General features: G+C 38.8%; 1 protein-coding gene across 16 annotated transcripts in view; it reads left to right on the top strand.

Annotated features, from left to right (window-relative positions):
- SIPA1L1 (signal induced proliferation associated 1 like 1) overlaps positions 1–25,104 on the top strand; it is a 398,250-nt gene that overhangs the window by 314,940 nt on the left and 58,206 nt on the right. For all 16 annotated transcript variants that reach the window (XM_032245719.1, XM_032245716.1, XM_032245723.1 and 13 more), the window contains 4 exons: positions 3,443–3,546; positions 6,524–6,681; positions 16,024–16,597; positions 17,340–17,614. In XM_032245719.1, coding sequence (XP_032101610.1) covers positions 3,443–3,546; positions 6,524–6,681; positions 16,024–16,597; positions 17,340–17,614 — 1,111 coding nt within the window. The remainder of the gene's footprint in view (positions 1–3,442; positions 3,547–6,523; positions 6,682–16,023; positions 16,598–17,339; positions 17,615–25,104) is intronic.

Below are 25,104 nucleotides of genomic sequence, written 5' to 3'. Positions count from 1 at the left end.
AAAAAGTTAGATTCAAGGGGACATGTGCAGGTTTGTTACGTGGATGTATTTCATAATGCTGGGGTTTGGGCTTCTAGTGAACCCATTACCCAAATAGTGAGCATAGTACCTAGTAGGTGGAGATTTTGAGGTTGAGTAGGGTTTTCCAACCCCTCTTCTCAATTTTGACTCCCCAGTGTCTGTTATTTTCATGTTTATGTTCATGTGTACTCATTGTTTGTAGGTGAGAACATGCAGACTTTCTGTTTCTGCATTACTTCACTTAGGATAATGGCCTCCAGCTGCATCCATGTTGTTGCCAGGGACATGATGTTCTTTTTTATGGCTACATACTGTTCCATGATGTATATGTACCATGTTTCCTTTATCCAGTCTTCCATTGAAAGACACTTAGGTTGATTCCATGCCTTTGGTGCTGCAATATGCAAATTAGTGCAGGTGCCATTTGATAAAATTTTTTTTTTTGAGTAGATACCCAGTAGCGGAACTGCTGTGTCAAATGGTAGTTCTAGTTCTAGTTCTTTGAGAAATCTCCATACTGTTGTCCATAGTGGCTGTATTAATTTACATTCCTACCAACAGTGTATATATATTTTCTTTTCTCCAAATTCTTGCTAACGTGTTATTTTTTGACTTTTGAATGATAGCCATTCTGTCTGGTATGAGATGGTATCTCATTGTGGTTTTAATGTGCATTTCTCCAATAATTAGTGATGCTGAGCATTTTTTTATGTTTGTTGGCTTAGTGTATGTCTTGTTTTGAGAAGTGTCTGTTCGTGTTCTTTACCCACTTTTTAATGGGGTTATTTGTTTTTTTTCTTCTTCTTCTGATTTAAGTTTCTTAGAGATTCTGGATATTAGTCTTTTATTGGTTTTATGGTTTGCAGATATTTTCTCCCATTCTGTAGGTTGTCTGTTTACTCTGTTAATTATTTCTTTATAACAGACATTCCTTTTGCATTCTTTCTGGTAAAGTTTAGCACCTCTATGATGTGCATAGTAATTTCAGGATTTTGGAATTCCTTTCTTCTCAAAAGAAAAGTTTCATTATTTTAGCCCTAGTTTCATCGCTGAAACTTTTGAAACTGTTTCCAAACTGTTGAAAATTATCAGCGAATTCTATGAATCTAAAAGACCTTAGAAAAAGACTGGTCAGGTAGCATACATTGTGTGAAAGGAGGCATGCAGGGGACAGAGAGAAGGGGTTAGAAGTAGAAAAACAAACGATCTTCAGTGTTGTCTTCCCCAGCAGTTTTCCTCTCTGGCAGTAATCCTTCTAGAACTAGACAGGAATATAAAGCACAATGTAATAAATGGATACCAATGACAGTCTTTTTTTTCTGGTTCATTAATTTAACTTATAATTGACTCAAAACACATGTATAAGTACACATCAATGATGACACATGCCCTGTAAAGTTTTAAAACGTACTAATCTATTCTGTAGAAATTTATAGAAAGGGTCCTTGACAACAGATAAGTTCTTCATGTTCAAGACCTGTCTTAAATAGTTCAGTTGAATCATTTATTGTAGTAATACAGATTTTTTGTAGTGGTGGCCATTAATACTTAGAAGATATTTTTCTTGGATATTTATATGTTGTTACATAGTTTTCCAATTTTTGAAAAGTAGTCTTTGCTTTGTTCTATTTTAGGCTGTTTTTAAGCCTTCGCATTTTATGTCAGCTTCAAAATTAAGATTCTCCAACAAGCTCAAGCTTGAAACTCAGAGCTCTAGAATATCTTTAGAAAGTTGTTTGCAACCACAATTGTAGTCTATTCTTAGGGCCATACCTAAAGGCAGTGGAGCTACTGCATTAGAGCTACCTGGGAGTGTCTATAAACAGTAGATTCCTCTGTGAGGCCCCATACCCACTGAGGAGTATTTTGGGGAGTGGGCCCTGGGAATCTGCCTTTTAATCTAGCTCCCCAGCTGATGCTATGCATACTAAGTTTTAAGAACTACTGTTGCCTCTTGGTATATGCCAGAGACTTTGTTTGAGTGCATCATTCTCTAAAATGCAGTCAGGTAGCTAAAATGCATGGTGGGCACATGCCTGTAATCTTAGCACTTTGGGAGGCCAAGGCAGGTGGATCACAAGGTCCGAAGATTGAGACCAACCTGGCCAACATGTTAAAACTCTGTCTCTACTAAAGATACAAAAAGTAGGCATGCTGCAGGCATGCTGGTATGCGCCTGCAGTCCCAGCTACTCAGGAGGGTTAGGCTGGGACTCATCACCTTTGTTCTTCAGTATTAATGGTCTTGTTAAATTATCGGGGTTTTTTTTGTTTGTTTGTTTGTTTATTTAGAACAAAACAGGTCTCTTGCTTGAATTGGAAATATTAGAAAAGAGTTTCTTAACTTGATATGTGGACAGAATTCAGGGGCCTGTGAACTTAGATGGGAACCCAGGAGGCAGAGGTTGCAGTGAGCCAAGATTGCACTACTGTACTCTAGCCTAAGAGAAAAGGGGGTCAAATGAGTTTATCAATAATGAATGTACTTCTGTTCCTTTTGCAACCCCTAAGTCCAGGACCTTCAAGTCTAAACAGATACTCTCTTTCAGTTGGGCAGTTAGTAACTTTTTCCTGCAGCTTCCAGGTATTTGTGGGTACATTGATTCTGAAACTTTGTTAAGATTAAGGCAGTAGAGGTTTTTTTTCTTAAGGAAAGTGAAAGCACAACATACTTGTCTTTAAAAAATTGTTAAACGTTGCTGTATCACCTTTTTCTTCAGTATTAATGGTATTGTTAAATTATTGTCTTTTTTTTTTCTTTTTTAAGAACAAAACGGGTCTCTTGCTTGAATTGGAAGTATTAGAAAAGAGTTTCTTAACTTGGTGTGTGGACAGAATTCAGGGGTCTGTGAACTTGGATGGGAAATAATTTTTTCTTTATTTTCACTGACTCCAAGTTGAAATTTAGCATTTCCTTTAATCATGGCCATAGGCAGTAAACCACTGTAATTCATTTACCTGTGATTTCATTGCCAACAGAAAGCACAGATATTTTGATATTATTTGTTGTTACAGACATCTCAAGAGTGCTTGTGTTCATCATGTCTTCAGAATTATAGTAGATATTAGACCAACTGCTAAATCTTATTTTATAATATCTTGTGCATGTTATATTTAAAATTATTCAATGCTCATGCACTTCAGTATAATTGATATCTTTTGAACTCTTATGTGTTTTATTTTATGCTTTTACAAATAGTATTTTGAGAAGGAATCTGATCCATAGGCTTCACTAGACTGCCAAAGAGGATCAGGTACAAAAAATAGGAAGAACACCTGTCTTGTCTAGAATCTTTTCATCCTAAATCATTTTCTTTTCTTTTCTTTTCTTTTTCTTTTTTTTTTTTTTTTGAGGTATTTCTCTTAAATGAATTATTTTTCCTGTTATAGTCATCTCATCATTATATTTTTTTTAACTGTAGCTGACTCCACTGGAACCCATTCTCTGTACACAACATACAAAGATTATGAAATTATGTTCCATGTTTCTACCATGCTGCCATACACACCCAACAACAAGCAACAGGTAAGAGATCCTCCTGTTATCTGTGTTTCATTTGTTTCATTTCCTCTGGAAGCCTAAGTGGCAAGCTTGTAAAATCTTAAACCAGAATTTAGTGTTGCACCTGTCAAGCAGCGGGAAGCTTTGTGCTAAGGAACAGCAAATGAGCTGAAAACAAATGAAGAGACACAAATTTTAGGTTAACAGCCAGCTGGATGCCTTTGTGAATTAATCATTTGCTTTTCACCCACTGGGATTGAGGTTTTCATGAAATCCGAAGAGAACAAGTTGAAATCATTGGTGATTAGATGACTCTGCAGGGTTGCAAAGAACATCCATGAGTGGGTGAAGTTTCATCTCAAGAGGCTAGTGTACAGAGCAGGAAAGTTGTGATGCTTCATTGTAGATTTCAAAGAAGATTTAGAATACTAACTTGGAAAAAAGTCAAAATAATGTCAGCAGAATAATATTCTTCCTTACCATGTTGATTGAAAGATAGCAAGGAACATAGTAACAATTGCGTATGTGTACATCATACACAGAGCTTCTCTTAAAATGATCTAAAAGCTCATTGCCTAATTACTAAAGTGCAAGTGAGGTAGTAAAATGGGGAAAACTAAGAGGTGACAGATTGTTACAGAGCAGACTGGAAACTGGCAGTATTGTTTTAGGGAATATGTGGTAGTTGATTTTTAAAAATATTTCAAAATAAATAATAGCAAGCTGAAATTTAAAAGAATCAGAGAGCTAACAAACTCTTCTTTTAAAAGCTATTACAAACTCGAGCAGTCCAGTTTTACTTCTGACCTTCAAATGGATATAGATTTCTGTTTTTGTCAATTGTTGTGTTAACACAGCGCAGGACAGCTGCAGAATGAATCACATCCTCTTTCACAGAATTTAACCAAACACTGTTCCAATCTAATGTTTTATCGCTTTAGGTTTGATTAAATCACAAATCTAGGTAATAGAGTTTTGCCTTTCATGATTGTTAGCATACTAAAAAATCGGTAGCAAAGCAATGAATTGGCTGTAAATCTGAAGTAAACCTGTTTTAAGATAAACTTCGTGATCTGTATTTTGTTGATAACTTGTTTTATGCAAATTCCAAATTTTAGCTCTCTTTGAAAGAAAAACATGATAAGAAAGGCAAACTAAACTTATTATTCTGACCAGTCAGTAGGTAAAAAATTTAAGAACATTAACAAATGATCCTTAAAGAGGGCATGAAGGCTTATTCTGCCTGATCACTTAGAAGAGAAAGATGAGATTTGTGAGGGTAGAAAGTTTAGTAACAAGATTGGATTGTTTTTTTCTAACTAAATGAGTTGAAGTACCAGGCAGAGAAAGCTGGCATTTAAATGGCAGCATCTAAATTATTTAATTTTGGAGTCCAATCAAGGCAAAAATGTTAACAGTCCTAAATCATAATGAGAAATAAATTGGTACTATAACAGATTAAGAAAATTTCACTCTCTAGTCAAAAAATTTATTTTCCTCTATATAGATTACTTTATGCTTGGCGGGGGGGAGAAAAAAAAACAGGAAAAATGTATCGTTAAAAATTCTTTTGCAAACATTTCTAATATAAATACTATTTTTCATTATATATAGTAAATATGGAAAAACTGATTTGTTTCTATTTGGGCCCCTATTAAGACCCTTATTTTTATATGTCAAGCCATATTTTGAAGAAAGAATAACATTGCAGGAATGGCACAACAGGTAGATAAATAGTATTTGTTTTTGTTACGTTCACAATCTTGAGTAGATTAATAATCTTTAATAACTGGTATGTTCTGTAGAGCAATCAATACACACCAGCCTTTATTTTCATAACATCTGATTGTATATCATATTTAGAAATGAACTCAGAAATAAACTGTTTTCATTAGAAGACAATTTGGGATGCTTTCAAATTCCTAAGGTTAAAAGTACATTTCCTGGACATTCTAACTCCCAACTCTCAATAGTAATCTAAAAGGCTATTGTCTCTCCCAGCTGGCAGCCAATACTAGATCACTGATTTTACTGGTATGCAATTTGTGTGCCTTAACGTCAGTAGAGAATTTTTTAAAATACAGATTTTATAAGAAGAAGATTATGTCTAATGGATAGTTTATATAAATGTCACAGTTGTTTTTCTTTTTTAAGAGCCTCCATATAATAAGTATGAGAAACACAAATTTTGTTGTTTTTCTTTCTTTTTTTTTTTTTTGAGATGGAGTTTCACTCTTGTTACCCAGGCTGGAGTGCAATGTTGCGATATCGGCTCACCGCAACCTCCGCTTCCTGGGTTCAAGCAGCTCTCCTACCTCAGGCTCCCGTCAGTTTTTCTTTACACTGTTGAATTAACTGCTGAAAGGCACTGATCTAGGATGCTCTGGGATGCCTGGGTTTGAAAACCACGCATCCAACACCCACTGAATGTGAAACAGGGTGTCCCTAAGCAGCTTTCATTGCAATTAAAGAAGCTGTTTAAACTGGAGATTTACCTGCTTTTAATTGTTGCAACATTCTGGAATATTATACTTTTCTACATGACCTGCTTGTGACACAAAATGTATATCAAAAAATACCTTAGCCATATTTTCTTTCAGTGAAGCTAATTAAACTAGAACATAATTACATTGTAATTATTTCAGCCATTCTCATCTCTAAAAATCTTCCCTATGGAACATTTTTTTCTTATGTGAAAATGGAACAGAGATGTTGTTACAGAAACTGAGGATTTGGAGTTGTTGGGACCTGGCATGGTATGCAAGTTATTGGGTAGATCTATTTGAATGGCTATATCTTTTATGCAAATTTCAGAATATTCGCTTCCATGTTCTTCTTTTGAGGGAATGATAAGGCAGGCTAAAACATTGACAGTAACTTTGTAGATTACCTACCTTAATGAGTACTGATTAATAATGAATGTTTTAAATACAACCACATAAGGGAAATGGGGGGGAGCAAATTATTGTCATTTATGTTGGTTGCTTATTTTTTCTTGTAGCTCCTAAGGAAGCGGCACATTGGAAATGATATTGTAACAATCGTTTTCCAAGAGCCTGGAGCACAGCCGTTCAGCCCAAAAAACATCCGATCCCACTTCCAGCACGTTTTTGTCATCGTCAGGGTGCACAATCCCTGCTCTGACAGTGTCTGTTACAGGTGTGTATGGGTGTCACAGCAGGGGCTCTATGGATGTTGGCTGGTTATCACACAGAGGCTCTATCCAGCTCTGTATTCTAAAGTGGCAATGGGAAATCTATTACTATTTCTTTTTGTCTTTAAACTGTGTGCGGATGGCTGAATTCACATGATGACGTAATCTGGTGGCATTGACACTACCCAGGCATGTTGGTTAGACACCTGCCGTTTCCATTTGCACCTCCTCCTTAGGTGATGTCCTTCATCCATACCATCTGGTCACCAACCAACTAATTACTCATGCTGCTAATTATATTTTTCTGTTGGCATTCCAAGGGCAGAGAAGAACTATTATAATATATAGGGAAGAGAAGTTAATTTTTTGAAAAGCATTGTTATTAAAGAAGCCTAAATCATTGCCTCTAACTTACATGATTCACAGTAGCACTCTTGACTACAAGCTTAAAAGCACTTCTATACTTTATTTAGTGTTCAGTGACACTTGTTGACATAGTCACATGAGTATCAGAATTCAGGCCTCTATCTGCAGAGACCTTTCTTTGTAAGAATACTGGAGAGTTAGGAGTCAAAGGGGATGGGGACCTGTAATGCTGGCTTGATATGGGTGGTGTGCGAGAATGTGTAAGGATAATGTTCTGGCATTTGTAAGATGTTTTTAATATATGTGTCAGTCCTTTCAAAATATGGACAATTTAGCACATCTTTCCATCCTAAAATGTTGCCTGCATGAAAAGTAACCAGTGCAGATTGACAGTTTGTGGGATCCACATTGTCTATTTCTAGAAGTAAAACAAATTAATTCTAGGAGTAGAGTAAGCATAGTTTAGAGAAAAAAACAAGTAGAGGTTATGTTGGTCTCCTGCTGGCTGTCATCTTCCTTGCACATATCCTAATAACTGCAATGGTTGAGCTCTTGTTATAAGCCCCACACTGTTCTAGACATCTTACATGTATATCCCATTTAATCTTTAAAACCTATGAGATGGGTACTGCTTTTATCTCCATTTCCAGATGATGAAATTTAAGCCAGGTCACTTGCCTCAGGTTAGCTGGCTAGTGTTTTGAAGAGAATTAGGCAGGGATGCAGCCAGTCTGATTCTGGAGCCCAGTGTCTTATCTATGCTGCTATGCTGTCTCTCTCACATGCTGGGAAAGCTGAGTTTTGCACTCCTAGTTCCCAACACAGAGGCTGTTCCAGAACTTCTCAAGTGCTGAGCCTTGGTGAACACCCAAGACCAAGGACGTCTGTAGTTTCCTAGAGTTGGGGTAGAAACCCCAACAGTGGAGACCTAGATCTGAAACCTCTTATCAAGGAAATAGTGTCTGAAAGCTGCTCTGGTTAGTTGTAGAATGAAAGCACAGAACAATCAGCTATAATTGGGATGGATAACTGCTTGCATTTAGAAAATACTCTGAGCAATTTAAACATGCTATGTGCTAGATTCATGCAAAGGATTTCACACCACTTCATACTTTTGGTAGAAAGCTAAACCCATTTTGAATGGGCACTACAAAGTTTGGGGAGTAGAAAGCTATGTAATTTCTTTTAAAGAAAGTTTCTTCTTTTCCAGCCCATGTCTAAATCAGTACTGTCCAATGGGACTATAATGCAAACTGCATATTAATTTTACACTTTCTAACAGCCAGATTTTTTTTAAAAGTGCCAAGATATAGATGAAATTAATATTGACGCTGTTTTTGACCCATTTATACATTTTATTTACTTAATATATCTAAGTATTATTTCAACATTAATTTTTCCAGCATTTAACAATTACTGTGACATCTTACATGTTTTTTTTTGACTAAGCCTTTGTAACCTCAAGTACATTTTAGACTTACAGCATATCTCAGTTAGGAGGCTAAATTTTCATTGGTGATGCTTAATCTATATTTAGATTTCATAAAATTCACAATGGAAAAGGTAGATTTAATACACCCAGATTCTTCCAAATGTAACAGAAGTATCAGTTTTAAAATCATATGTCGATTAATATTTAATATAATTTGATATTCCTTGTTCACACCAGCCACATTTCAAGTGCTCAGTAGCCACAGCTGGCCAGCGGCCGCTGTAATGGACCGCACAAGTTTAAACAGACTGCTGAGGGCAGGTGTGCTTGCCTTCGTCGGTGCTTTGCTTTTTTCTTTTTATCACCCCCTCCTGAAAGTTATGATTTTTACCTTCTCTCTCTTACTTTTAATCTGTTGCCTGAGAGCCCATCTTTTTAACCCCATCCTGTAACACTAGGAGTCTTTGTGGGGAACGGCATACTGAACACCCCCTGCTCAAGACATGTGAGCACGTCTGGAATTTCTTAGTTACCAGGCTTATTTGAAGGCCCAGCACACAGCTTTTAAGTGGTAAATTTTGACCTTTTTATAAATCCAAGAGAACATATCAGCTTGTAACATCACTGAAAGAAATCACAAGAGATTATAGAGTAGTGACCTTTGCCTATTGTAAACTTATAAAGATCAGTAATTTTTTTGGCATCCTTCTCAAGAGAGGCAGGCACCTCCTGGGTAGATGGTGATGTCAGGAAGTGTTTGAAGGCACAGAATAAATAGAGCACCTTTCTTCTAGTCTTTAATGTTGAGGGAGGGGTGAGGACGAGCTTATTTTCTCATGAAAATAAGTGTATTCTGAGGTGGAATGGAAAATATCAATTTTCAGAGAAAACATGGGTCTTCAAAGAATTTTTACAACAGTGAGTTTTTCTCAAACCCAGCTACTCTTCAAACTACTAGGGATATGAATTTATAGGCCTCTTTTATTAGGGGTGGTTTGGTGGATAAACTTAGACATGGATTGATTTATACTCATTTCATTTAAATCTAATTTAATTTTATCCCTAAGTGATACAGCTAGAGTAACTCAAATGCTTTTTTAATTTATTTTTAATTTTTTATTTTTGTGAGTACATTGTAGGTACATATATTTTGGGGGTGCATGAGATGTTTTCATATAGGCATGCAGTGTATAATAATCACACCAGGGTAAATGGGGTATCCATCACCTCAAGCTGTTATCCTTTGTGTTACAAACAATCCAGTTATACTGTTATTTTTAAATTTGCAATTAAATTATTTTTAACTGTAAAAATAATTTTAAAAACTATAGTCATCCTGTTGTGCCAGCAAATACTAGGTTATATTCATTCTTTCTAACTATTTTTTGTACCTCAGGTGCTTTCTCCACCTCATTGAACACACGTATATTTACTTACTTACACCTACCTGGTATCTGAACTGTGGAAAGGGGAAAGGTTCCCTTGAAAGAGTGTCCTGCCGTGATAGTGCAGAGAGGTGTCAGGTCATTAGAGGCTGAAGTTACATGGATATTTATGAAAAGCTGGGATTTGGAGTGTGTGTGTTAAAGCATAAGTGGATGGAATTCAGTAGGAAAAAGAGAAATCATTCTAGGAGTGGTCAGTAGAAAGGATAGAAGCCTAGAGATGAGAAGGAGGATGGAAAGCACAATAGAAAGGCTACTGATGCAAAACAGATAACTAATGCAGGAAAGATAACTAATGCAGGAAAGATAATGGGGGCCCCCGGTATGCTAGGCCATCAGTTCAACACTACGTAAGTGGAATTCTAGGAAAAATTATCCAGTGTTACCATGCTAGGTAATTTGTACGCAGAAAGGTAAATTTGGAGACTGTCATTATTCATTTATTTTTTATCAGTTCTTTATCCAGCCCTTAGCATATATGTGCTAGACACTACTCTAGACGATGGGATATATCAGAACAAAGAGAGAAAAATCCCTATGGTGGATGCAGAGATGAGATCTCAAAATACTGTGGTATTATATCTCCCTGGAGACTAGAAAGCCTACATAGGAATAACTGCCTAATTCAGACTAATTCCAGAGGGCAATTAATGTGAGTCATCATGTAGCCAAGAACTCAGAAATTAGTCACTAAGTCTGCATGCTAAAGCTTATCCTATAACCGAAAAGGGAGCCCTCCAGTCTCCATTGTTTCATTTGTATCGTTGCAGTGACCTTGATTGTCTGATCCCAGTCGATAGAGAAGATTAGAAGCAACAAAATAAAAAAAGGTGAAGGGGCTGTTAATAGTGAGTGTATGCTGGAAACAAATATTTGTTTATAGATAGAGGAGATGCTGAAAAACTATTCGCATCAAAGATATGAATTCAATCAGCATAGCGGTCTGGGGTCATTTGATTTTGGACCAAAAAATCAAATACAGTAATTCCTCCCTTATCTGTCAGGGATATAGTCCAAGACCCCCAGAGGAGGCCCAAAACCACAGTAGCACCTAACCCTGTATACAGTATGTTTTTTTCCTATATGATAATGTTTAATTTATAAATTAGGCACAGTAAGATATTAACAGTAATTAATAAAATAGAACAGTTATAACAGTATACTTTAATAATAGCTATATGAATGTGGTGTCTCTCTCAAAATACCACCTTGTACTATACCAGGGCTAACTGAAGCCACAGAAAGCAAAACTGTAGATAAGGGGGACTGTTGTATGCTTCAGTCAGTCCTGAGGGCTTCACTGTGAAAACACAGTATAGAATAATACCATTTTTCAACAACTAATGAATTAATGGATTTAAGCATTGATCACCAAAGGATGCAAATACCATAAAAAGAGACAAATGTGTGCTTCATAATGGAAGAATACAACCTCACCTATGAATTATTCTTGCCCCCCCCAAAAAAAATTAAATCTGAATCTCATCAAGCTTCCAGACAAGCCAATTTATAGGAAATACAAAAGACAGAGGAACATGTTTGTAGTTGACAAAATTCATACGCTGGATAACTGTGTAGACAAAAAGCCCAATTTCTTCAATAAATAAGTTGTAAGAAATAGTGAGAAAATGGAGGGGAATCTATAGAATAAAACATTTTTTTAAAGCTAAACTAATTGCAATGTGTGGACCCTATTTAGATGCCAGTTTAGAGAAAAAGACTCTAAAGAAGATCTTAGGACATCCTAAACATTTGTAAATCAGAACATTGACACACTATTTGATGAAATTAAATAATTTTTATCATTTTAAAACTAGAATAATAATAAGTAGTTATAACAATGACCCTGAGTCTTCAAAACAAATGTTAAATTGTGGTCAGTAGGTATGTTTAGGAAGGTAGAAATTTATGTTACTCCTCTCAGAGAGGTTTCCATACCTGGTAATTAAAATGTAATAACTGTTGAAAGGAATCGGTATGATGTAGTACAAAAAGCACTTTGAATTAGACCAAATTGTTACACTTCTTAGTGCAGTGGGAAGCTGCTTGACATCCACTTAAAATCCTGTAAGTAAAATGTCTAGCATAGGCAGAGAGGAAGTGTGATGCATGTCCATTAAATGTCTGTGTTCATCCTCTTTCCTCTCTTAAAAAAAAAAGAAAAGAATTTGCAAGCTGCAACTGAGAAGAAGAAAAATCCAAGAAGGGCAAGTGGTCAAAATTTCTCTAAGGTTTGTTTTAAGCCTCAATAAATCATCATCCCTATTGTCCACTGCAGCTGACCTTTCTAAGAGTCTGATTACATCATTCATTGTACTTAAAAGCATTGAGAGAAAAGTTCAGACTTTTGAGCATAGCTTACTGCATGGGGGCCTTCAGGTCTGGCCTCCTGTCAGTCAGTCTCATCTACCATTCTGCACCCTACACCTACCTCGCTCCATTGGAGCCACTCACCACTCCCCAGAACAGCGTGCTCTGCCCCTTCACTCTTCACATGCTGCTCTTGGGCTGGAAGGCCGGCCTCCTCTCACACACTCCCCTGCCCCTACTTCATCTGATGAATTCTTGCTCTTCTTTTTTCTGAGAAGCCTCCCTGGACTTCCCAGGACTAAAGTGTCTTTCCTAAGTGCTACCAGCAGCACCCTGTACTTCTCAAGTAGAAGACTCGAACCACTGGCTGTGGCTCCCACCAGACTTTGAGTTTCTGGAGGGCTAAGCCCAGGACATCCTCACCCTTTATCCTCAACAAGAGCACAGTGCCTAGCGCATAGTAGGTGCTCAGTGACTGGTGGATCAATATTATTAGAAATCAAGAGAATGATTGGCACATGTTTGATCTTTCCTGCCCTTTGCCCAGATCTGCTTTCTTGGAAGCTGCCCTGTCCAGTTAATCTGATCCAGGCTCCAAGAAGAGGAGACTTCCCTCTACCATTTGATGTTTTCTTTGTTACCTTCCTTTTAAATTTTAGGCTGGGGATTGTTGGTTATTGCTGGTTTTCCGTGGTGCTTCCAAAGTTAAAATGTCTTATTTTTCTCACTTTTTATCCACTAAACTTCTGTTTAGAAGTCTTTGGGATGTTTTTATGTGTAAGCTTGAAGTTTGCCATAGGTATAAAGACTTGTTACTTTATCCAAGCTGTTTGATGCCAACCAACGTTACATGGCCCATATCAACTAGAAACAGCCTCATTGTCTTTTTGGCCACGTAACCCATGGGGATGGCCCGTTTCAGCAGGCACCTCGGGAGTAGAAGGTTTCAAAGCACTTCCTCAGAGGGAGTAAGTGTGGGTTTGTCGTGGAGCACTCTCTTGGCTGTCCAGAAGCTTACACTCCAATCCTGGCTCTCTCTGACAAATCTGGGCAAATCCTTTTACTTCTCTGCATCTGTTTCCTGGAGAAGTGAAGAATTTATACCAGCTGCTCAACCGGAGGTTCGGGAAGATGCCAAACCACAGAATAAAAACAAGACACCTTCCTGGTCCCTCAGTGTACCCAGAGACTTTGGAGTGAGAAGATATTTTTATGTTGAAACGAACATAAACATTTTTCAGTGGAATATAAAATTGGGGTGAATTTTCAGATGAAACCCAAGATTTTATTGGAAGAATTTGAGGAACATTGAGTTCTCTAAGTTCTCTTCCTGTGATAACTTTCCATCACTGTTGTAGCCTCTGAATTCTGTCATCTAGATAATCCTCTTGAGTAGAACGTTCCAGTCTTCAACATGCTGGGTAAATAAAGCTTGGCTATGATTTTAAAGCATGTATTATTTCCAAGAAGGCACAGAATTGCCAACTAGGCTAACATAAGCATGGCCAAGCAGAGGCCCTTTGGAATCTGCTTTTAAAAATGCCAAGAACCATTTATGATCTTAAGTAACTACATATAGCAAACTGAGATTCTAGAATGGCTTATTTTCTTACAGAGGCAAAAGTATTCTGTTTAGCTTAACCCAGGACTTATTATCAAGAGTTCAGAATTTGTGCCATCTAAATTAACAAGCTTTTAACTTTGTAGGAACCTTGCCAGTTTGATTTATCCAAAACAGAATTCTTTATTTGAAAAGAGCATTCCAGGGTATCATCTTCCTCATCTTCTGTAAGGATTCTATTTCTGACTATGCAAAGCTGATTTCAGTGCCTGTATCATTTACCTCCCTACCACAGTGAATCATTGAAAATTATATGTTAAGGATTCGGTTCTTTTCCTCACAGTTCATTATAACTGCTTTAATTATTGGTAGGTTTTTAGTGTATGCTTGTCTAAAGTTCTATCAATTAATAAATGGATCTGTAGAAAGCCAGTTAAAGGGGCAAGTAGATGAAGGGTGCTTATAATCACACCTCTGCTGAGCATTTTGCTCTCCTTATTTAAAATAAAATCATAGATATTTTCTGAGAAAGAATAACAATTCGAGTGAAATTAGCAAATGAAAAATTGCAAATTTTAAAAGGAAAGATATTAAATATTTCTGGATTCTTATTGGATTCCACTTAGAAAAAATCTAGCAAACCTGGATTTCAGCATCTTTTGCTTGCCTTTAAGAGAAAAAAAATTAACATGATCAAATTAAAATTATACAGCTGTCAGTGTTCAAGTCAGGCAGTTCACAATAGATAAGAAAATTTGCCTTCCTGATACATAGTGGTATAATTAAGCCATATGGAAGTCTCTGAATTCTCTCCTCCAGTTAGAAAATGGAGTGTTGCTTGCCACCTTTCTTTGTCATGAAGTGAACTAAGTAGTCTGTTAAAAATATATTTGTGAATCCAACAAACAGGCCATCCCATGGCATCTTCTGAGCATGTAGCTTTTCCATTCCGCCAAAAATATAATTTGCATCCTGAGGTTGCTGATTTTTATTTTTCTTATTTTCACAAGAAATAACTATTTCTTGAAAAGCAGAGCTGAATATCTTAAAGCAAAACCCTTCATTTAAAAAAAGTGAAACAAAGCTCTTCAATTTTATTTGAAAGATGCATATTCTCTGATGATGCCATTTCTATTCCAAGAGTTCAGGAGAAACCATTTTTTTTTATTGGTTCCCTAATACTAAGTATAATTGCATAATTTGCTGACTTTTAATTTGGAAGGAGGAATATTTGATGTGTTAGAATCATTATTTCTAGCCATGTCAAACTTCACTAAAATCTTGGAACATGATATAAAACACGCAACCTCTGTATTTCTATTTCAACAACTTCCTTTGTTGTTTTAGGAGAAGATTTTTTCCTTTTGAGGTTAAAAATAATAGGTTATTACAGATGTTCATATGATCCTTTTCTTAGGCCCAATTTTAAATATATATTCAGAAGAAATGACTGGAACAGGCTTTTTTATATCAATCTTGCTTAGAAGAATGGAAGAAGGAAAACATTTTTCTTACAAATAGACTGTCAGAATAAAATACCAAAAGGACCAAGGAATAGTTCAGTTTAAAGATATCATTTTAAAGCATTGTTGATATTACATAAAGATTATTCTCATACTATTACTCAGATTCCAATTTTCATTTTAAAATTATGCTTTTAATCTGGTTGCATAATGACTCACACTTAGGCCAAAAAATACTAGTTAAATTTCATTAAAATATAATCCATTTCTTTTATGGCATGCATCTTCTGGTATTTTCAGTATACGCTCTCTGCTTATAGACATCATATCTAAAATGAAGAACACATTTGTGTTCTCACAGAATACATGCTTGTTCTGAAAGATGATGTGGTTACAGTAACCCCCCACCCCCCAAAAATGATTAGTAGGATTTAAAATGTCTTATGCAGAATATTACAGTAAACCTATTTTTTTTTTCCATGAAGTTATGGTCAGTTTCCTATCTAGTAAAGAAAGTTAATAGCATAAGCTTTTGGGATTTGGGGAGGTTTGTTTTTTGCCTAGAAAAAATTTTATGTTGTATAAATCCTAAATGTGATTGAATGAAAAAATATGCTTCAATTAAGCAGAAATGTATGTTGTTTCTCATGGAAAAATAAGCAGCTAGTTTGCATCTGAGGTACGTCTCTGTCTTTGAGAAAGTATATTTTATTCTGATGATGTGAGACTGAGAAGTACTGACATGGCTCTCTTTGATCTTTGTCTCTCAGTGTGGCTGTTACCAGGTCCAGAGATGTGCCTTCCTTTGGGCCTCCCATTCCTAAAGGGGTCACTTTCCCTAAGTCAAATGTGTTCAGGGACTTCCTTTTGGCCAAAGTGATAAATGCAGAAAATGCTGCTCATAAATCGGAGAAGTTCCGGGCCATGGCAACTCGGACCCGCCAGGAATACCTGAAAGATCTGGCAGAAAAGAATGTCACCAACACCCCTATCGACCCTTCTGGCAAGTTTCCATTCATCTCTCTGGCTTCCAAGAAGAAGGAAAAGTCTAAGCCATACCCAGGAGCTGAGCTCAGCAGTATGGGGGCCATTGTGTGGGTAGTCCGGGCTAAAGACTACAGCAAGGCCATGGAACTAGACTGCCTTTTAGGGATCTCCAATGAGTTCATCGTGCTCATTGAACAGGAAACGAAGAGCGTGGTCTTCAATTGTTCCTGTAGAGATGTGATAGGGTGGACTTCCACTGACACCAGCCTCAAAATCTTCTATGAACGAGGAGAATGTGTTTCAGTGGAGAGTTTTATTAACAACGAGGAGATCAAAGAGATTGTCAAAAGGTTGCAGGTGAGTCTTTCCACTTCCTTACATACCCTTTCTCTTTCATAAAGCTTTCAATACAGGCTAGAGCCAAGTTATTGAACCTTGCACTCTGTTATTAGCTCCTCTGAAAACTCGCATGATGTGTGAAGCAAACAGAGTTTATCTCATGTTTGTGTTTTCCACGGATGTTTCAGAAAAGTAGAAGTCAGGGAAGACACATTTATTCTGTGTGTGTGTGTGTGTGTGTGTGTGTGTGTGTGTGTGTAACCCATTTGCCTGTGACCTGTTCCCTGATGCTGCAGCCCAGTCCACGAATGTTTCAGAAAAGTAGAAGTCAGGGAAGACACATTTACTCTGTGTGTGTGTGTGTGTGACCCATTTGCCTGTGACCTGTTCCCTGATGCTGCAGCCCAGTCATCTGCTGGTGGTGGTGAAAGAATTGTTTGAGTTTCTGCTGCCTTGAATTTTACAAAGGCGAAATAAGTAGCAGTATATGGTTTCTATTTACTGCCAGCTCCCTGTAGGTCTCTGTTAGAGGTTTCCTTGTAACTTCAGGGAAGCCGTTGAGCTTTTTGGATGCAACAAGTATATTCCTTTTGGCCTAATGAATAGGAGACTAGTGGAGAAGAAATAACCAGACTGCTCTTCAGCTGGCAATAAGGTATTCAAAACTAACCCTTCCTGCAATGATTTTCCAGTTCCGTGCCCACCACTTAATACCCTTAATATTGCTTTAAACCACAATATCTTTTGTCTCCTTGTCTAGTTTGTTTCAAAAGGCTGTGAATCAGTGGAGATGACTCTGCGAAGAAATGGCCTAGGACAGCTTGGCTTCCACGTCAACTATGAGGGCATCGTGGCGGATGTGGAGCCCTACGGTTATGCCTGGCAGGCAGGGCTGAGGCAGGGCAGTCGCCTGGTGGAGATCTGCAAGGTGGCTGTAGCCACTCTTAGCCATGAGCAGATGATCGATCTCCTGAGAACATCTGTCACGGTGAAGGTTGTCATCATTCCTCCCCATGATGACTGCACCCCACGGAGGTAGGTCTGAGGAGGCAGCTGTGGGCCTGAGACTTGAGTGCAGGGTTTGTGTACCATGTAGAACATCTCTTAGCAGGTAGGGGGGTAAGGTGTTGTGTAGAACAATAGATTGTATATGATGCTGAATGTTTCATTTGTGGAGCCTGACTCAGGACAAAGCTCCCTTTCAGTGTGTGGCAACAGCAGCTGGAAAGAATGACTAAATGAGACCATTACTGGGATTTACATCTCTGGATATATAAAGTTGCCATTACAGATAGAGAAGTCTGGCAATATCCGTCTTAAGAATCTTCCAATAGGAGCTGAGAAACATGAAACATTTAACATTAAAAGACACTCAGCATCTCAAATTGTCAGATTTTTTTTTGATTTATGTTCCATGATGCTGTTACTCTCTTTTCTCTCCCAATTGCTGCCCAAAACTCAGCAATTGTTTGGACCTTTGCTGTCTCAGCCTGGCAGCTGCTCTTCCTAACTGTATCTGCATGTGCTAGGAATTGGCTTCAGGTGAGCTGCCCCTGCTCATGGTGCTTTGGCATTTTGGTTCCTAGTCTTTTCCAGAAGGGAAAGCCTAGGAGCTCCCTGCCCTACACAACCCCCCACCGCTCCTGCCAAGCCAGCAACACTGTTGAAAATTTAATTTCTCTGTCTCTGGGAAGGTTTTTTGATGGAACAAATTTAATCAACTGTTTATTTTCTCCTTTGGACACGTACATGCTTTTTTTGCTAGTTTTTAAGATTTTTATTTTATGCCATTGTTTTCTAAGAATTTATCTTAAGCTTTGGTAATTGATTCTTAGGCTTTCTAAAGCCAAGACAGTGTTCTGTGTCCTATTTTCCCACTAAGATGACCAGTCCTACACCCTGAGCTCTCATGGATTTATGAATATCAGGTGGTAGAAAGGTGATGGTGATAATGGGCTGTTTGTGTCTTTTTAAAAAAAGTAAAAGTGCAGCAAATATATATGTGTGTGTGTGCATGTGCGTGTGTGTGTTTTATATACTTTGCTCAGGATAGTATTTCCTAATACTGCTTACCTCCTAGGGGGTCCAGAGATTATGTGCGTATGTCAAAATATAGAAAAATTCATTTGTCTTATAATTTGAAGAACTGCCTTTTGGATGGCTGCATTTCCCTGGAAATCAAAATATGAACTTTTAATTTCACCTGTTTTAGAGAGAAGGAAATATTCAGAAACTGCCCTACCCATATACCCTGCCTTAGTTAACTAGGCCTAATGAACCCTATTAGCTTTGTTTGGTTTCCCCAAGTATATCATCATTAAATGTTAAGTAATGTGCTGAACTGTGATTGAAAAAATGATGTGAGGTGGCTCAGAAAGGCAGCAGGGTTCTTGCTTATGACAGTCTCCAGCCTTGCTGCATTCCTTCTCTTGTCTCTTTCTCTGCTGTCTCTCCTTCAAATTGTCTGCTTTATTGCTCTGAACAGGCAGTTAAAAACGGAAGAAGATAACTAATCTTTGTAAATTGTCAACCTTAGTTACCTACAGTAAAGAGTTATAGACATTAGTCTACGGACTGTCTACTGAAATATGGAGCCTTTGACCTCGTGATGCCATCCTGCCTTCTCAGAGGTCTTTCCCTTGTAGCTAAGCTCCCAGGGTTATATGTGGGAAAGGAGAGGGAAATGGGTTTGCGTGACTGTGGGTGGAATGAGACAACAGTACAGACATTGGCGTTGTAAATACCTGTTACTAGAAAGACAGATAAGAGACCTGGACCTGGATAGATGGAGCCATGATAGGAGGTATACTAGACTAGGTACATTGTGGTGTGTCAGTGAGAATAACTAATGTACTGAGTTTTTTGCTTTAATATGCCAGACCCTGGAAAAAGCACCTTTTTATGAATTAGTGAATTTAATTATTATAACAACCTTTCTGATGATAGTGTTAGTATTATTCCTGTTTTAAAACCAGCCAAGACTCAAAGGTTAGTAACTTGCTAAGCTCATCTGGCAAATTTAGGTCTAACATCAGAGTCCAGGCTCTGAATCGCCACTTTGTGTGCTTGGAGCACAGATCCTTTCCTTATACACCAGAATCAGCAGTGATGTGCTGGTAAGTTGGCTTTCTGTTGGGGGCGGGGGAGCAACTTTATTTGTAGTGTTTGCTGATTCCTGTGGTGCAGATACTCCCACTGTGGCTGGTTCCAAGCTTCTGATGTGATGTCATTGCAGGCAGCATTGGGGTAGATGGGATGATTGCCAGTCCAGCACACCAGAGAGTGAATGAGCTGTCACAGCACTGTGAGGCTCTCAGGCCTTCCCGGAGGAGCCAGTGGATCTGTCAGTGACCTGTCGTTTGGGTGCCAGGAGGGGAGGCTAGGGAAAGGATTAGTGCACTGCACAGGGCCCCTTTCACTACAGTTTCCGTCTGAAAAGCCATCAGACCTGGGCAGGGCAAGTGGGAAATGCTTTGATACCTTTGGAGGGCTGAAAGCCTGCTCCTCTCTCCTTCCTTTAGAAATAACCTCAGAGAGGGCTCTGGGGAGTGGCTCACGCCTGTAATCCTAGCACTTTGGGAGGCCGAGGCGGGCAGATCACCTGAGACCAGGAGTTCCGTACAAGCCTGGCCAATATGGCAAAACCCTGTCTCTACTAAAAATACAAAAAAAAAAAAAAAGTAGCCGGGCGTGGTGGTGGGCGCCTGTAATACCAGCTACTTAGGAGGCTGAGACAGGAGAGTCCCCTGAACCCGAAAGGCAGAGGTTACAGTGAGCTGAGATTGCACTCCAGCCTGGGGAACAAGAGCGAAACTCCATCTCTAAAAAAAATAAAAATAAAAATAACTTCAAAAGGAACAGCTGAAGCATTAACACCTTGTTACAGTTTTCAACAAAATAGAATAATGCTCTTGTGTCATTTTCTTCGTCTCCTCTGCTTTTCACACTCCCACTGCTGTTTTTCTAGCAACTAATTACTCCGTTCTTTGAATAGTAGACTTTACCACCAGTCACTGCAGCTGCAGCAAGAGGCAGGACAGACCTCGAGACAAGCTGCTCCTCTGCCCCTCAGCCTGGTGGTTCTTAGGGTCACCAGGACCCCGAGTGGGACACAGGCAAGGGGGTGGGGACATCTCCCACTGTGTGTAATACAAACACCCCCAGGATGTAATACAAACACACATGGATTTGCGTGTTCACATGGGAGAGTCATTCATTTTGAAAAGGCAGCTTTTTAAAAACGCATATAGTAGTTCAACAACAAAGAAGTGGTATTTAATTAACATGTAAAGCCTGTAATCCCTTGGGAGGCTGAGGCAGGTGAATCATTTGAGATCAGGAGTTCAAGACCAGCCTGACCAACATGGTGAAACCCCTTCTCTACTAAAAATACCAAAATAATTAGCTTGGCATGGTAGCACATGCCTGTAATCTCTGCTACTTGGGAAGCTGAGGTAGGGGAATCGCTTGACCCAGGAGGCAGAGGTTGCAGTGAGCCTAGATTGCCCCACTGCACTCCAGCCTGGGCAACAGAGGGAGACTCCATTTCAAAATCAATGAATGAATGAATGAATAAAATGTAAAACAAGACTTTTTTCCCTGTTCTTGGAAAATATGCAGATACCTTTATGAATTGTTTCCAAACTATGCTTTTTTGAAGAGAAGAAGGGTTAGGGAGAGTATAGCAAACTTTCTGAGCCCCTACTACATGCCCTGCATTTTCCCTTTTAATCCTCATGGCAGTGAAATGGGAAACGTTCCTTATCCCCCTCACAGCCTGTGTGATGGGGGTGTGGCTCACTTCTTCAGTGCCCCACTGCTCAGACCTCTAGGGGAGCATACAGATGGGCAGGCTCTGGGGCTCCAACACCACGGCAGTGTCTAGGGGGTGTATGTTTACAGCTCCTGAAACCCCAGGAAGCCTGTGTTACGGGGTGCTCTTTTAGTTTTGCTCTTTTAACTTTGCCATCTATAAGTAGTTTGTGTTAACCAGCTCAATTAGATCCCTGCCTTATCACAAGGACAGAGGGCTTTCTGTATCCTGAGGTTTTTGCCCTCATGTAGCAGGAGAAACAATCACATGTGGGCTTGGATAATGAGTGCAGGGTTTTATAGAGTGGAAGTATCTCTCAGCAGATGGAGGAGCCAGAAGGGAGATGGTTTTTCCGTGGAGTCAGGCTGCTTGGTGGCCTGGGCTCTCCTCCAACTGCCCCAGCCAAACTCCACGCGGTTTTGCCGGTGCCTGTTGGTGAGTTCCTCTTGATGTCCAGCCCCATGTGTGTACCTCCACCTATGTGTGCCTCCACCAATGTGTTCCTCTCTACGTCCAGTGCTTCTGTTCCTGTCTTGCTAGGGTCTTGGGTTTTTATAGGCACAGGATAGGGGTGTGCCACACCAGGGTTGTCTCGGGAAATGCAACATCTGGGTGTGAAGGCAGGAGTGCCTGTCCTCAGCTAGATCCATGGGGTTGGAGTACTAACCAGGGACCATGCCCTCCTCTACCCAGCACTTCCCTTCCCCGCTTCCATATCATTTAAAAAGACCATGCTCTTTCCTTCCCAGCACTTCTGTATCAGCAGCTTCATTTTTATTAAAATGATGATGAGAATGAGATTGGGAGAAGTCCATTTGCTGTCCAAAAAGTGGACAGAACCAGTTAGCATGACAGCCTGATGCATGCAGTCCTGGGAGACTTCACTGGAAAACCTCCCTGGAGTGAGCGGGCCCCTTATGCAGGACTTGCCTGATTGCTCACCTCTCAGCTGTCACCCCTGTGGAGTATGTAGCCAGCATCAATAGATTAGTGTCTGTGACCTCTGGATCTTCAACATCATTCCCAAGACAAGATGAAAAGTACCTGGATGAACAGACTATAAACTGTGATGTTCTGGATGGTATCGCGTGGAGTGGCCAACCCTTTATTCTGTTGAGGGCCGCTAGCCGGTAGTTCTTAAAGAAAACAAGGGCTGTTCAAAATGACAAGCTAAAAGTAAACTGTTTACATAAGACCAAATTACCTCTTAAATAAGAACAGGTCACACCATTGTTTCTTCATTTTAAAAATCCAGTATTTTAAAGTGCTAAAGCATAGTGCTTCAGAGTGAAGAGGGCAGTTAGAAATCATCTGGTTCAGATCTCTCAATTTTCAAATAAGGAGCTTTGATCCAAAGAGTTTGTGTGGTTTTTTTTTCCAAGCCAGAGTTACATGGCTAATAGGGACCAAGCCATCCTCAAAAATAAAACTTTTCTAACTCGTGAGTCCAGTATTGTGATCTGTTCAATTTCCTAGTCACCCATTTCTTCGTATTCCATAGGGCCTTAAGGAAAAAGGAGAGAGTTATGAGAAATAAGAGACTAAAAGAGAAAGAATACAAAGACTGAAAAACAGAATAAGCTTTTCCATTAATTTAGGGTTTCAGCAGGTCACCTCTTGTCACTTTTAGCATTGACATTGTCATTCCTGCTGACCATAGCTCTTTAATTGGGTTTTATAAAAGTTGTTGAGTTTTCCTTGGAAAATTGGAATGTTTTAGTTAATGACTAAAATAAGACTAACCTACAGGTGGATTAATTCTGTGGGTTCAAATCCTGGCTTTGCCACCTGCTGGCTGTGTAAACTTGGGCAAGTTAATCTCTCTAGACCTCTGCTTCCTCCTCTGTAAAGTAGGGATAATGATAGCGTCTGCTTCATGGAGTTGGGGTAATGCGGCTAAATGAGTGCCTGCCTCATGGTATAAGTATTATTAGAGTTAGCATTCCTCAACACAGAATTTTACTTAGAATGATATAATAAAAACCCTTTTAGGAAGGCTTATACGTAGCATTAGAAGCCAGATTTTATCTGCATTCTTTAGTCTGTTGTGTACTTCCTGGTTCTACATATAATTCTTCTGTTTTGCAGAGATAAGTAAGAGACCAGGAGCCAGTGAAAGTTACCCTGGCCATGAAAGGCAATCAGAAATGGCGAGTGGCTGAAGTTTAGCTCTGTGGAACCTTCTGTGCTCTTTTCATTGTGTATGAATGATCTTCTCTCCCTGCTCAGACTTTATCATACTATATTCGGCCAATGTAGGTTATGAAGAAAGTTGCTAGTTATATGTTATGAGTAGTGGAAATAAAATGCAGACTATGGGGAAGACAGCATCTTTGGCCAGAGAAGTCTTGTAGCCAGTTTTCATACTAAATGTTAAGCAGTCTAAAAGACTATTGCAAAGAGTGTTTGAAGAAGCCTAAAGATAAAAGTAACTTGTCTGTTTGATATTACATTATTATTGTTATTGTGTCTGTTACCATTATCTTTATTTATTTTATTCTCTGCCTGATGCAAAATGGACTTGAAACAGCCTATGGAAGTACTTGTGGCCTGGGTACAGTGGCTCATGCCTGGAATCCCAGTACTTTGGGAGGCCAAGGCAGGTGCATCATTTGAGCTCAGGAGTTTGAGACCAACCTGGGCAACATGTTGAAACTCTGTCTCTGCCAAAAAATGCAAAAATTAGTGGGGCGTAGTAGTACATACCTGTAGTCTTAGCTTCTCAGGAGGCTGAGATGGGAGGATCACTTGAGCCAGGAGGTTGAGTCTGTGATGAACCTTGATTATGTCACTGCACTCCAGCTTGGGCGAGACAGCAAGACATTGTCTCAAAAAAAAAAGAAAAGAAAAAGTAGTTGTACAGTATCACAAAATAGAAGCTTAGCTAGGGGATTTGTGGTGGAAGAGGTAGTAGTGAAAGCAAAACGTGGCCTAGGTGAAAATTTTTGGGAAGTTGGTACCCAAAATATATAGCAATAAAGTTCTGTGTGTGTACTGGTTCCTAGCAGCCAACAGAAAGGGGCATAGATGATGTTTTTCTTTGAATTTACAAGTTAAAACAGAGTATTGCTTATGAGAAGCAAAGCTAGTCCTGATTTTGAGCAAAAATGAAATTTTTCTGTGGATTATTATACATTTTAATCAATAATCCTTTGATAAAATGTAACATTTTTGCATTGTATTTACAGATCCAGAACACTAGATCTTTATAATATGCCTTATTTAGTCAGAAATGAAAGACTCTAAACTATACCACAGTGTATACCTCTTTTAACAACCAAGAAAAAGGGTTGCAGTGGCATATTTTTGTCATAAATATCAGAATCAAAGCTTGAAATTATATCAGAGCCTAAAGTAGTATTCCTTAATATTAGAGAAAAAGTTTTATGACATAGCAGTCATTAACTACTGAAAGTAATGTCAAATGTGCCGTAAAACAATGTTTGACAAACTACAGACCAGAACTCTCAAGTAGATTATAAAATCAATTTAGGACGTTGCACTCAGTGTGTTTTTGGATGAAATGTATTCAGAACATAGCAAAGTGGAAGATAGGAGAGGAAGGATGTGCATCTGTGTGTGTATGTGGTGGTGCTGTGTCACAGCGTAAAACGTATTTCTTACTTAGGTTGTATGTGGTGGTGCTGTGTTCCGGTGTGAAACGTATTTCTTACTTAGGTTGTATGTGGTGGTGCTGTGTTCCGGTGTGAAA

The sequence above is a fragment of the Sapajus apella genome, unplaced genomic scaffold, assembly GCF_009761245.1.
Source record: "Sapajus apella isolate SASKATOON/1434 unplaced genomic scaffold, GSC_monkey_1.0 scaffold59, whole genome shotgun sequence".
Classification (NCBI taxonomy): Eukaryota; Metazoa; Chordata; class Mammalia; order Primates; family Cebidae; genus Sapajus; species Sapajus apella.
Note: the sequence above shows the minus strand (reverse complement) of the source record. Positions and strands in the feature narration are given on the sequence as shown.